General features: G+C 37.8%; 1 protein-coding gene across 2 annotated transcripts in view; it reads right to left on the bottom strand.

The window, feature by feature from the left end:
- Window positions 1-274: 274 nt before the first annotated feature.
- LOC103610647 (PAX-interacting protein 1) overlaps window positions 275-15,167 on the bottom strand; it is a 21,748-nt gene continuing 6,855 nt past the window's right edge. The window contains exons 5-11 of one of the 2 annotated variants that reach the window (XM_008594767.1): window positions 14,565-14,667; window positions 13,093-13,261; window positions 3,652-3,752; window positions 2,365-2,499; window positions 2,199-2,274; window positions 2,039-2,099; window positions 275-633 (exon numbers count right to left, since the gene is read on the bottom strand). In XM_008594767.1, coding sequence (XP_008592989.1) covers window positions 618-633; window positions 2,039-2,099; window positions 2,199-2,274; window positions 2,365-2,499; window positions 3,652-3,752; window positions 13,093-13,261; window positions 14,565-14,667 — 661 coding nt within the window. In that variant the 3' untranslated portion in view covers window positions 275-617. Of the gene's footprint in view, window positions 634-1,747; window positions 2,100-2,198; window positions 2,275-2,364; window positions 2,500-3,651; window positions 3,753-13,092; window positions 13,262-14,564; window positions 14,668-15,167 lie in introns of those variants that run through there. The other variant, XM_008594766.1, reaches the window with a different exon arrangement.

The raw sequence follows: 15,167 nt of genomic DNA, 5'->3' as shown, positions 1-15,167 counted from the left end.
TTGATTAAAAACGGATGTCTTCCAAAAATTATTACTTAAGGAGAAAATTTACTAGAAAATATTTTCCCTTGAAATTACTTAAAATGTGATCCAATTTGATGCAAATCATGTAAGTTACACCAAAAAAATGGAATAACAAAGGATCACTCAATTCTAAGTAAAGTTCAAAAGTACATTTATTTAAAATGTGGGCAAGATATCGATATAAAAGAAAACAGTATAAGAAATAAAAATAATCAAAGTACAAAACATTGCAAATCTTTAACATCCATAATTTAGATAGCAAGGTCTTTATTTACACCATTTTATTTGTTGCTGAAGTTCTGTAACAGTTTTGTGAAAACATTTAAAAATCTGGCAAATAAATCATAAAACCTAATGTGGGTTCTGAAAGTCATATAATACAAAACATAATTTATGTTTCCTCAGAATAAAGTCGCACATCTTAATAAGATGCAATATATTTATTATATTTGTTTTCTGGCTTTAAAGTATTGACCCCTTAGAAAAAAGCAGCTAGAAAACAAGGGCATCTGAAGGAAGACCTAGTGTGCTATCACCAGTGGGCGGCCAGACGTGGGCTCCAGGACTCCAGTCACACAGCAGTCCAGACACTGTCAGTTAAATTTATACGTGGGTGTGTTGAGGAAAACCACTTTTAAACACAAAGAACTATACTGAATAAAGGGTCCCAATGTTAATCAGTTCCATTATACTATTACAATTAGTATTATAATACTATTATAATTAGTATTATAATACTAATGCTTATAGCCTATCTCCAAAAATTTAATAGGTCTTTTATCATTCCTATCAGTAACTCCTGCAATAATTTCCCAGTAAACGGAGATATGAAATATACCAAGCTCTGACAGCAATGATAAGAGGGTTTCTGCACCAAGCATCATTCCAACTAGGTAGGCTACTTATGGCTAAACATGACCTTTGCTTCCAAAACTGAGGCAAATTTTGCTTCTTAAAAGTGCTTTTCTCCCAGTGATACTTAGACTTTCTGCCTAGTATTACACACCAGCACTTTAAGGTTAAGAAGAAAGTGTTTGATAAGTACAATCAACTGGATGAAACAGGCATATGAGAAGGAAAAGAAAACTCACCAAGGCTGGACGTCATTCTGAACTCTGTGACTCACTCGTGCACACAATTCTCTTGTGTAGGAAATGGCCAGCTAAGGCTGACATCTTTCAGAAGCCGTGGAGGCTACTGCGCTTATCCAGAGTAGAACGACTCCTGCCCTTCAGCCCCCAATTGCACCAGCCCAAGGGAGAAGATCCGGAAACATCCCCTGAAAGCAGACCCTCTTGCAGTGGGAAACTGGGACTGGAATATGATTTTTTTATACGGATTTATGAGGCACACTTTGCTTCACTAATAGGCTGTTCACACATTAAAATAGTAATTCAGAGATTTTTAATAAGAACTATAAATAACAGATGACAAGCTTTATTTTTTTCCTGAATGCCTGAAATACAAAAGTCTAAGTGTGTCAGAATGCATTAATCTAAAGATTTACCTTTGCATTTTATCTATTAGCAACATGCTCATAAATTATTCATTTTCATGTTTCTAGTAAAAGTTCCTGAGTACAGACACTGTAAACAAACTAAACTTTACTCCAAAACTATAAGCTCAAAAATGAGCTGATAAGGATCGCAGACACTGTAAACAAACTAAACTTTACTCCAAAACTATAAGCTCAAAAATGAGCTGATAAGAAGAAACACGTATATTTATTTTTGCAATTATTTTCTATTTTATTTAACTGTGGAATACTTAAGCAGATAGTGCAGATACTTTCTAATTAATGTCACCTACTGAAACTGAACACCCAATAAGAGAATGTCTTTACCTGAAACTCAAATGACTGTTCTGAAGAGAAAGAATTGTTAGCTGCATGAATCATAATAGCAAAGCAGAGAAAAACGGCATGCAAAAGCAGTAAGTGCACTGCTCTATCAACCTTGAAAACCCATCTTCACATTCAACCCATCCACGTTATGTTCTCTTTCTAAAAGGATATGATTCATAGTCCAGTGTTTGTGTAAGTACTCCAGTGAGAACAAACTCTGCATTATGAACATCTGAATGGAATAAAAACAAAAACCGTTACGGTCAGTAAACACACTGCTGCATGTGTACATACACACACTAACACACAGCGAGGGCAGCAGCAGCCATACCTATTCCTCGGGCAAAATATTCTCGGCACAAATGAAGATCATTTTCACAGGATATTAAAATTATTTCTGACAAACTCTAAAGGAAAAGAAAAGGAGCTTATCAGTGAGCAGCAAATCTTCACCTGACAATGATGGATCAAGAGCCTCTTTATTTCGTCCCACCCACCTTGTTCTGCTTATGCTCCATGAGTTTCCGGAAAGATGGCTGTTTAGGTAACACTTTTCCTCCTGCACATTCCACAATTGCTTTCATAGTTGAAAGGCTCGGGCAGATGCCAGGTGTGATATAAAAATATTTTGCCTAAAAATAAAATAAAATATATGTCCTATGTTGTTTAAATGCTTTTAATTTTTAAAGTACTTAATTTTTCATAGATTCTAACCTGACTTTTTTGACAAAATATTTAATCTCATGAAATTATGAAGGTAATATTCTCCCACTAATACTCAAGCTGAAGTGGGCCTAGAGAAATCCAGGCATGTAAATTTAGAAATAATTTAAGCATTTTCCCATGTTAAGTATGGCCTATGATGATTAATAGTAACCAGACTTAAGTTCCTAAAAGAAATAAAGTGCTTTGTGAATAAGCAGGAATATTATAAACATTTTTCACACTTTCTATGAAATTCTAAATCAGCATTACATTTAAACCACATTCATCTGTCAGCAACAGACTAACGCTGCATAGGATCCCAGCCTGTACTCCTTTTTCTTTATTTTCTCTATGTTACTTGGACTCAAAGTAGGAAATAATATTTACATTTAAGATTTACTCTCCAACAAACTTTCTCCTGAGTACACCACAAAATACTACTTATTTTAAACTGCTCATGGGAAAAAAAAAATCAAACATGTAGAAAAATCAGATCATTTTAGGTAAGACTCAGTATTTCAAATCATTCCTAATTCCTAGATGGCTCCTTAAAAAGTTTAAAGAACAAATTATCTTTATTGATTTACTTAGCTCTTTGATACAAAAAAAATATTTCCCAACTGTTCTAAGTATCTTATCTAACAAATACTTTAAAATCATTAGTTATGAATTATTTATGCACACATTCAATTATTTTCCAAGTATCTTCTCCAGCTGAATACACATTTACTGAGAATAGTATTAAGAAAGCAGTAACCTCTAAAGATTTGTTAAAAGCAGAAAAATGAACATAGATGTCTCTTGCCAATTAAATTTATTCATAGACAGATTCTTTGAACACCTTATCTCTAAGAAGTCTACTTATTTAATTTTTGTGCCAATATTTTTTAATTTAATAGTAAGAAGGGTTCTCTACAGGTGTGCTGTATTGAAGGAAGACCTCCACGGGCAATGTCCAAGAAGGGGGACAAGCCACGAAGGGCCCACTCCTTCCCAATCACCTGTTCATTACCTTCAGTTGGACCACGTGTTACATACATCTACCTGGACTGATTTGACTTTTTTCCTTTAAAGTGTACCTTAAACAGTGGAGAAATGTGTGCCCGTTTTAAGGACTCTTCCAAACTGAAAGAGAAAAGCACTTCAGCCTCAGCATCTCGGAGAATGTAGTTCTGCTCATCTGGAAAACAGAAGAGTACATGCTCTGAAAAGCGCAGACACATGAAGTATAGCAGGTGCAGCCCACTCCCAGAACTCTCTCTTTATTCAGGTATATATTATTCGTGGCTACATTTACTTATACAACTTGAATATTTAAGTCTCACACTAGTGTATTTCATTTATTCCCCCCCTGAAAACAGCCAGACCAAAAAGACCAGCAGATATTCTTTCTCCTAGATCAGTGATAATTAACCTTTTAGGGTTATGAACTCCTTTGGAAAAAACCTGCTAAAAGCTATAGAACGTCTCCCATTGCTGCAGCTGCCCTCTTCCCCTCTCCACTGTAATCTCACTTGCTATCTTAAGGAGTTCATAAACTCTCTAAGCCCAAAGACCCCAGGTTAAGAATGCCAGTCCTAGAAGACAAGCTTTAAATTATCATCACATCTAAGTATATATACAATGACCAATTCCTCAATGACTTGAGGGACATCAGAGTCAATTAGCTGATAATCAATTAGGTGAATTTACCAAACTTCATAGATTACCATAAACACATTCAAGTATATAAAAGTGTACAGCAATTTGTAAAGGATAGATTTACCAACTTCTGAAAATCTTTAACTGACCGGTTTTCAAGAGTATTCATAGCAACATTTTAAGTAACGTCCAACTTATCGAAAGTTAAAGATCACAAAACGTCTTAATCTTCCTGTGACTATGTCTCATGTCCAGAAAGGCGTTACTTCTTCTTCCACATTTCTTTCTTTTTTTTTTTTTCTTCCTTTTTTTTGTCTTTTTTACTGACCGGTAATGGGATCGCAACCCTCGGTGTCACACCCGTACAGGGGACCGGCAACGGGATTGCAACCCTCGGTGTTGCGCCCACACCACGCTCAGCCAGTGAGCGGGAACCGGTCTCCACATGGGATCCGAACCCTCGGCGGGAGCGCCACCGCGCTCCCAAGCAGTGCACTCTCCAGTGCGCCACCGGGCCGGCCCTTCTTCCACATTTCTTAACAACCAAATAGCACAACACAGACAGCTCAAACCCGACAAGACATTCATCAAAAGCAGGAAACAAGGAAGAGTCTAGAATCAGGTTGAGCAAACTATGGTCAGCCACATGACACTTACTTTAGGATTTGTGGGCCACGTGTTATTTGCATATTCTTCTCCTTTTCTTAAGCAATGCTTTAAAAATGTAAAAACCATTCTTAGATTATGGGCCATAGTTTCTGATCCCTGGGGAAGAGCAATTACCTCACTACAGAAATGCTGAAGACTGAAATGCCTTCTGAAGAACTGTGAGGGACTGCCAGGAAGTAGTTAATGTCTATGACAGAGAAAATGACATTGAAAAATAAAAGAGAGTGACTGAAACAATCCTGTCACAGATAACATACTGACATTTTGTTTTTTAAAAGGAACAACAGGGTAAAGTTAGTAGTAGTCTGTAGAAAGACTCAACCTGGAAGTTAAAGTTTTCACAGTATAAAGGAAATCAGTATTCCAAAAAGTAATTATCTATAACATTGGTGTCTCAAACTTTACCTAAATTAAACATAAATACGAAATTCCAAAAATAAGCCCTTACCCCCCAAAAATCAAAAACCAAATTGATTTTTGATTAAAATGTTAAAAGATGGGTAAAAGCAAGAAATAAACCAAAAAGCAAAACTTCAGGTATTAATTGCTTGAAATAATAAACAAAGGTTAATGGCCTTCTTGAGAAATTTGGAGAACAATCTGAAAATGTAAACTTTTGTCAAAATAAAATACCTTTAAATATGTGCTAAAAATAAACCATTAGTGGACACTGACAAACTGATACTCAAGTTTATTATGGAGAGGAAAAAGACCCAGAATAGCAAACTTGATAGTGAAGGAAAATAAAGTCAGAGGACTGACACCATGTGACCTCAAGACATACTATAAAGCTCCAGTATTCAAGTCAGTGTGGTATTATTGGTAAAAGAATAGACAAATAGACCAATGGAGCAAAATAGTGAGCCCAGAAATAGACCTACATAAATATAATCAACTGATCTTTGACAAAGGAGCAAAGGCAACACAGAATGCATTGCAGAAATAGGGTTGGAACAAGTGGACATCACGTGCAAAAACAAATCTGGACACCAACATTACACTCTTTACAAAAATTAACTCAAAATGGATCACATGCCTAAATGTAAGATGCAAAGATATAAAAGTCTTAGCAGATAACATGGGAGAAAACTAGGTGACCCTTGGTCTGATGATGACTTTTTAGATAAAACACCAAAGGCACAATCCATGAAAGAAATAATTGATAAGCTGGACTTCATTTAAATTAAAAACTTCTATTTTACAAAAGATATTGTCAAGAGAATGAGAAGGCAATCCACAGATAGGGAGAAAATGTTTGCAAAAGACATATCTGATAAAGGACTGTTGTCTAAAATACACAAAAACCACATTAAAACTCACCAGTAAGAAAACAACCCGATTAAAAAATGGGCAAAAGATTGGGAGACCTCACTAAAGATACACAGATGGCAAATAAGCATATAAAAACATGCTCAACATCAAGTGTCATTAGAGAATTTTAAATTAGAGCAACAATGAGATACCACTGCAAACCTACTAGAATGGCCAACATCTAAAACATGACAACACCAAGTGCTGGTGAGGACATGGAGCAACAGAAACTCTCACTCTTTGCTGGTAGGAATGCATACCTACCACATGATCCAGCAATCAAGCTGCTTGGTATTTACCAAAAGAAGTTGAAAACTTATGGCTACACAAAACCTGCACAGGGATGTTTATAGCAGCTCTCTTCATAATTGCCAAAATTTGGAAGCAACCAAGATGTCCTTCAGTAGGCGAATGGATAAATAACTCTGGTTCATCCGGACAATGGAATACTATTCAGTGCTAAAAAGAAATGAGCTATCAAGCCATGAAAAGACATGGAGGAAACTTAAATGCATATTGCCAAGTGAAAGAAGCCAATCTGAAAAGGCTACGTACAACTCCAACCATAGGACATTCCAGAAAAGACAAAACTATGGAGATGGTAAAAAGATCAGTGGTTGCCAGGGGCTGAGGGGCACGGAGGGATGAACTGGAAGAGCACAGAGATTAGGGTATCGAGACTGCCTGTACCATACTGTAATGGTGGATACACGTCATCTTACATTTGTCAAAATCCAACAAACTACAATGCCAAGAGGAAACTAATGTCACTATGAACTGTGTGGGCAATTACGACCCAAATGTCAGTGTAGTTTCACTGACATTAACCAATGTTGCACTCTAGTGTGGGATGCTCCGTGGGGGGTGTGGGCAGGTAGTATTTGAAAACTTGTACTTTCTGCTCAATTTTGCTGTGAACCTACAACTGTCCTAAAAAATAGCCTATGTAAAAAAGAACCTTCTCTTAGGAAATCCTAAAATTTGGGGGATAAAATATGTGCTACATTTTCTTAATATTAAATGTGTATAATATAACTAAACCACTTTATAACCCTCAGAGATCACAGCAAACATTTATTAACAACGCTATAAAGAAATGGAAAGCCAGTGAACCAAAACTTCCCATCAAACATGAACTATAAACTTCATAAACATATTTTTAAAAAATCAGATTTTTGTACACTGGTAACTTTGTAAAATTAAGAAAATCCGGTCGCTCACTAAATCGATCATTTGACAAACTGATTTTCAAGTTGGCATGCTTCTGCTTAGAAAAGGAAAAAGAAAAGTCAGAAAGTAATGATAAAGATAGGGAAATCTTTTTAGGGAAAGCTGGGTGCTGCAAAAGCAGCCAACAGAGCCAATGGCAGCAGGACCACCACGGGCCTGTTTTCTCCAGCAACCAAGCCCACGTGTATTTTACACCCACAGGAGAACCTAAGAAATTATACTTACTATTTCAATCAAAGAACATACTATCTCATTCTAAATTTTGTAACTCTTAACATTATACAAGATTGGGAACTAAAAATATAGGTTTTTAATAATTGTTTCTACAATTTTTTTCTTCTGCCTGTATCTTTTTATTTATGAACAAAAATCTTTTCCAAAATTTCAATTGAGAAAAATTTCTAAATACTTAATACCCTTGAGCCTCATTACTCACAGATTCAATATCTATGAATCTGCCTACTCTCTAAAATTTATTTGTAACCCCAGTATCAGTACTTGTGGCACTTTCATGGTCATTCATGCATATGCACACACTGGAGAAAAACCTGAGTCACCCATGTGCACATTCCTGGCTGAAATAGGGCAGCACCCTCCTATTTCAGCTCACACTGTGAACAAGTGTCCTCTTCAGTATAGTGCTACTTTTTCTTTTCAAAGACTTATTTTATTTTTATTGAAACACAATTGATCATACATATTTGAGGGGTACAGAGTTGACGATCAGTATTTGTGTATAATATGTGATGGTCAAATCAGGAGAGTTGGCATATTCATCATTACAAAAAGTACTCATTCTTTGTGTCCATTATCAATTTCTCCCTAATCCTTCTCCTCCCCTTCCCCCACTAATAACCACAGTTCTGTTCTCTCCTTCTGAAAGTCCAACATATTGTTTGTTGTTTCTTTGTTTCTTTTTATCCCATGTGCTGACGAGAATGTGTATTCTGTAGTTGGATGAAATGTTCTGTAGATGTCTGCCAAGTCCAACTGTTCTCAAGTGTAGTTTAAATCCTGTTTCTCTGCTGATCTGTTGCCTAGATCTGCCAAATGTTGAGGGAGGGGTGTGAGGTCCCCATCTAGTACTGTGTCGGGGTCTCTCTTTTTAGGCCTAATAGTGTTTGCTTTATATATCTGGGTGCTCAGATGTTGGATGCCTATATATTTATGATTGTTAAATACTCTTGCTAAATAGATCCCTTTATCATTATATAATGACCTTCTTTTCTCTTTTTATGGTTTTTGGCTTAAAGTCTACTTTATCTTATATAGGAATAGCTTCCTCTTGCTCATTTTGGTTTCCATTTGCATGGTGTGTCATTTTCCATCCTTTCACTACTAGTCTGTGTGTCTTTATAGGTGAGCTTTCTTGTAGATGGCATGTAGTTGGGTCTTGTTTTCAATCCATTCAGTCAGTCTACTTTGTCTTTTGAGTGGGGAATTCACTTGAATTTAGGGCTCTTATGGAGAGGTACTGCCTTACTCCTGGCTTTTTACTTTTTTATGGTTGTTTTAAACATCTTTTGTTCCTTTCCCTTTTATTGTCTTCAGTGTTTGCTGGATTTCTGAAGTGGTATGATATAGTTTCTAGTTTCTTTCTCTTTCCCAATTGAATATCTGTTCTAACAGGGTTTTTGTTTTGTTTTGTTTTGTTTTCCTGTCTCATGTATACATGGTGGTGATGACCATTTTCTGGATTCCAGATGAAAGACTCCCTTGAGGATTTCTTGCAGGGCTGGTCGTGTGGTGGTGAACTCCCGCAGTTTTTATCTGTCTGGGAAATAAACTATTTCTCTTCCATTACTGAAGGATGGCCTTGCTGGGTATAGTACTCTCGGCTGGCAGTGTTTTTCTTTCAGTACTTTGAATATAACATCCCATCCTCTTCTGCGTGAACTCCCGCAGTTTTTATCTGTCTGGGAAATAAACTATTTCTCTTCCATTACTGAAGGACGGCCTTGCTGGGTATAGTACTCTCGGCTGGCAGTGTTTTTCTTTCAGTACTTTGAATATAACATCCCATCCTCTTCTGTCCTACAGAGTTTCTGTTGAGAAATCTGTTGCTAGTCTGATGGAGGCTACCTTATAAGTTACTGGACACTTTTCTCTTGCTGCTTTTATGATTCTCTCTTCGTCTTTGTCTTTTGACAGCTTGACTGCAATATGCCTTGGAGAGGACCTTTTTGGACTGCATCTATTTAGGGATCTTTGAGCCTATTGGATCAGACAGTCCATATCTCTACCAATACCTGGGAAGTTTTCTGCTATTATTTCACTGAATTGGTTTTCAATGACTTTTCCTTATTCCTCCTCTATTAGAATACCCATGATTCAGATGTTTGTGCACTTAAGGTTGTCTGAAAGCTCTCATAGATTTTCTTTTTTTAAAGTTCTTTTTTCTTTGTCCACCTGGGTTATTTCAGAAAACCTGTCGAGATTGAAAATTGTTTCTTCTGCTTGCTCTAGCCTGTATTATTTTTTATTTAGTTGAATGAATCCTTCTGTTTCATGAGTTCTGCTACATTCTTTTTTAAGGTACTTATCTCTTTATAAAGTTACTTCTTCATATCCTGAATTGTTTTCTCATTTCATTGTGTCATGTATCTGAGTCTTCTTGTACCTCACTGAATTTCTGTAAGATTTTGTTTGGAATTCCTTTCCAGTCATTTCAAAAGTTATCTGCTGTTTGGGGTCTGGTACTTCAGAATTATTATATTCCTTTGATGGTGTCATATTTTCTTGTTTTTATTTCTAGTATTCCCACACTGATGTCTGGTCACCTTGTGGAGTAGCTTTTTCTATTACTCCAGAGTGGCTTTTCAGGAGAGACTCCCTCCTATAGATGTGTCTTATACTGACCTTTAGCCCTGGGCAGACTTGCTAGAACCCCAGCTAGTGTCCCATGCCCCCGACAGGTGCACTGGGGTGTGCTGAAAGCATCTGGCTTGAATGGATGATCCTGGGTGAGGTATCTCTTTCTTCTTTCCTGTGGGCAGAGGGTTCTTCTGAGTCCTTGCTTCTCCCTCTTTCCTCTTGCCTGGTAAAATGTGGGAACAACCCAGATCTGGGTGAAGTGGAGCTGATGTCACTGAGGCTGGGCACTGGTGGGGCATGGGACTGACTGGTGCATGGGGAGAAGGGCCGCTGTGGTGGTAGTGCTCTGGGGTTGGGGTGGCAACAGCAGCGGTTGTGCTTTCCTTTATGGTGTGGGTGCTGGACTGCCAAGGAAGGGGCTGCTAAGCCACCTCTCAGGAGGAAGGCAGGTCCACTGAGCAAGCCCTCAGTTGACTTCCCCATTCCTCTGCTTGTGGGCCATGAGCAGTGTGGCTGGATGGGCCCTCTTCAGAGCATCTGGTCCAGCCGCCTGTGGGTGCTGGGTGGGGGCTGCTGGGCCAGTGTGCATCCAAGTGCCTGGTCCAGTTGCCTGTGGGCAGTGGGGAAGACCACTAGGCAGTCCTGCTGTGGAGGGGCTAGTGCATTTCCTTCCAGGTCTGTTGGCAAAGCAGCTAGGTGGGACCATTCAGGGTGGCGCCACCATTCAGGGTAGCGCCACCAGGCCGCCTCTCTGAAAAGGGCAGATACACTTTATTTTCACCAGCCCAAAGGTATATTCACTATATAGAGACCTGTGAGCTGTTTTTCTGACTTGGGGGTTCAGGTGTGTACAATTCAGTCAGCTGGTGAGGTGGGGGGAAATGGGTTGTGGTCAACCTAAGGAGGGCCTGCCTTTCGGATCTCTGGCTGGAGACATGGCAATGGGTCAATTCAGCAGGACTAGGGTTGGATTCCCAGACTGTAGAGCACAGTCACAGCCTCTGTGAGCCCAGGCTTCCAGCTGCCAGGCAGTGCTGCTGTTTTTAAATGTTTGTGTTTTTCATTGGTGATTTCATTGTTTAAAATGGCCCCAAAAGCAGTACTTAAGTGCTGTCTAGTGTTCCTAAGCATGAAAAAGCCATGATGTGCGTCATGGAGAAAATCCATGTGTTAGATAACCTCGGTTCAGGCATAAGTTACAGCGCTGTTGGCCATGAGTTCAATGTCAATGAATTGACAATATACATTAAATAAGGTGCCTTTAAACAGACACACATAAAACAAGGTTATGTATTGGTTGGTTGATGAAAATGTAGTGATCAGAGGCTCTCAGGAACCTAACCCTGTATTTCCCCAGGAGCCACACACAGTTCAGTATTCACTAATTCAGTATTTGTGGCAACTGTATAGAGCATAACTATGTGAATAACAAGAACAGACTGAATACTGTAGTAGCGGACTTAGTTTTTTTTCATGATATTAATGATTTATTCTTTCCTATGTTTTACTGCCTTAGATATAAAACTATGGAAGTTTGGTTCTAGCTTTGCTATAAACAACAATCTTAAGTGTCTTTATTTTTCTGGATCTTAATTTCTCACCTGTGAAATTAGATTACATAAAGTCTAAAATATATATACTTTTTATTTTTTACACCAAAGACTGAATTATGTTTAAAATACCAGTGGCCAAGAAAATGACATGGATCTGGAAAGTTTTAATAAGATTAACTTAATGATGACTGTGCCTGTTAAGTGGTAAATAAGATTAGTTTAGTCAGTCAGAAGAGTGTGGTGCTGGTGGAGACCAGCAGTGTCCCTGCAGGCCCTGCCTGCCCCACAGCCACACACCTTGCTTAAGGGGAGCGGAGAGAGGGGGACACAGGTGAGAAAATGTGAGCAGAGCCCAGAAATAAAGGGTAGACTACTGACAAAAAAGAAAATAATTATGTGTATGCCCTAAATCAGAGGACAATAATCAATATAATTGCTACATGGTAGGGTAGCAAGGGAGTTCAGTTTTAGTGCCAGTGTAGTTGGGGCATAGAGACCAAATGAGAAATAAAACAAAACATGGTGAAGCTCGTCACAGGGTCAGGTGTCTCTGCTACCTGTTCCACCCGGACAAGGGACTGGTGAGGACCAAGGACACACCTGGGGAAGGTTAGAGGTTTCTGGCCTAGACAAGGCTCTGCATATAAAAGCCAACACTGCTGCTACTTAGGATGATAAAGGTACAAATTTGTTCTGGCTATATAGCTTCTATGGAGAAAAAAGTCACTTCGAATTAACAATAATTTTATACTTAGCAAGGTTCTAAAAACACTTAGGTATATTTATCAGTCTAAGAAAAATAAAAAACTATTCTCTACACACCACCCCTAAACGTGACTGCTAGTAAAGGAATTCCCTTCTGGTGGGCAGACAGCAAGTGGAGGCAGACAGTTCCCTCCTAAGTAAACCGACATTCAGACTGTCCCAGGACATTCGTGTACACCTGTTCTCCTTCCAAATAAACAGAAAAATTACACTTTACTTCACTGTGACAATCTCAATTTGCAGCTGGATTTCCAAGCAAAATGTACTAATAACAAAACAACAAAGAAGAATACAAAGATCATTTTCCTTCAATATTATCCAAATTACCAGAATCTTTATATTTCATGGTAAAGTACAAAGACATCGATCAAAGGAATCACTGGGACATGAAATAAATTTATAAATTTAAATAAATAATGATCAAATAGTTAAAAAATAAACTAGATGCCTTTTAGGATAAAAATGGAGATAAATTCAAGAGAAAAATGTGAAAGTCTCTTTGGCACTAAAAATGAAGGGACAGAGGCTGTGACCTACCAACGAACTTCTGGCACTTGAAGCACTCTTCTAGCCACTCCGGTGTCACTATGTGCTTCACGACAGAAATCGCCGTCAGGAACTTCACAGTGCGTGTCACTTTGCTGGCGATGAGGTGTGTGCACTTCTTCGCAGACTCGGCAACCTCACCACCAAGGATGTAGAGCTTCTAAAGTTCACAAACACAGATCAGAAACGAAAAACCAAACATCTGCAGAGCCAAATCACAGAGCGTAACAGATGACAACCTTCCCGGAGACAAGATTTATGAATGTAATTCTCTGCCACAGAAAACAGTATGACAGGTATAACCAAACGAAACAAAACCTAACAAAACTGTAGGAAAAAATAAACAGCAGAATTTACAATTTTATAGTTTTGTAGTAAATTCCACACGGATCAAGATTAAAAAGAGATTCTCCATCAAACTTCAATCACATATCTCTATGAATAAATAAAATGATGTGAGAATTATGCAGCTCACTTCACAATAAAAAGTCAATATGCCCAGACTTTTTAATCTGAAACTGGTATTAATGAGGTACATTAACACACATTCTCCACTTTTAAAAATAATGGCATAAAAATAGACTAAAACATGAACATATCAAAAAACGACCTCTTAATAACTATATCCATATTTTAAAGGTAGAAAAATTAAATTGTACTAAGCCTGTAATATAGTCATGTACTGCATAAGGACATTTCGGTCAGCATCCCCCTTGTACAATGGTGGTCAGAGCAATACACTGTACCATACAGCCTGGGTATGTATTAGGCTATCTACACCATCTAGGTTTGTGTAAGTGCACTCTATGATGTTGACACAATAACAAAATCATTTAACAACACATTTTGCAGACCATATTCCCATCATTAAGTGACATATGACTGTAGCCACATTTATAACTGTTTCTTTTCCTTAAAAAGAATTAGGAGTAAAATGTATGAATCCAACATGATACAGGTCAACTGATACTCTTAACTACACTCTCACCACCAACAGAAAAAAACAAAAAACACAATAAAAAAAAAATCCCATCTTCTATTAGGCTGTTATTTCAAAGTGTATTTAAAATTCAGTTCCACTTTACCATCTAAACAAATATACAACCCCCCTTCGGCCTCACTCTATCCAAGAAAACTAATCTTGGGTAGACTGTTTCATTCAGAGAACCTCTTCTATGCCAGATGTCTTTATGAAAAGGATATTCAAATAGCCTTGCAAAAATGTTCACACAACTACAAAAATGGTTCTTGGCCTACAAATCTGAATCATATTTTTCTATTAATAAGAAAACAAGTATCTAAGAATGAACAAAAGCACAGAACAAACCATGAAGTCACTAACAATTTAATGACTACTTATTACTGCTTTATAAGTATGCTATAATAAACTGCTAGCCTGAAGAAAATATACACAGAAAGGAACATTGCTAAAAATCCTTATACAAAGTAAAATGAAATTTCACCTTAATATATTGTTGAACTTGGACAGGCTCAAATCCAGTGAAAAGCACAAATGGGGTTGACTCTGGTGTTAACTTTTTAGTGGGAGGTGGTATATCTTCAATTCTATAAAAATACACACAAAAGTGATATTTTATTATTTATTTAAAATTAAAATCTTCTTTAGAAAACAAGAGATTTCAATAGTTTTAACAAGGTTTAATAGTGTTAAATGTGCATGGTTTTGTTCTTAAAGGAAAAATGCAATGAGTTACCCATCCTTTCTTTCCCACCATTTACACAAACACACCCCCCAAAAGACTACATCAAATACCTCCAAGAGTAGCAGCCAATTAACTTTTGATTAGGATCAATACTTCCTTCCTTATCAATCCCCTAATTATTATTTTTTTTAATTGGCTTTAAAAAACAAATGTTGGGCCGGCCCAGTGGCGCACTGGATAGTGCGCCACTTGGGAAGCGTGGCAGTGCTCCCGCCCGAGGGTTCGGATCCCACGTACAGACCGGTTCCCGCTCACTGGCTGAGCGAGGCGCGGGAGCAACACCGAGGGTTGCGATCCCGTTGCCGGACCCGGAAAAAGAAAAAAAAAAAAAAAAAAAAAAAA

The sequence above is a fragment of the Galeopterus variegatus genome, unplaced genomic scaffold (genome assembly GCF_000696425.1).
Source record: "Galeopterus variegatus unplaced genomic scaffold, G_variegatus-3.0.2 Scaffold11474, whole genome shotgun sequence".
Taxonomy (NCBI): Eukaryota; Metazoa; Chordata; class Mammalia; order Dermoptera; family Cynocephalidae; genus Galeopterus; species Galeopterus variegatus.
Note: the sequence above shows the minus strand (reverse complement) of the source record. Positions and strands in the feature narration are given on the sequence as shown.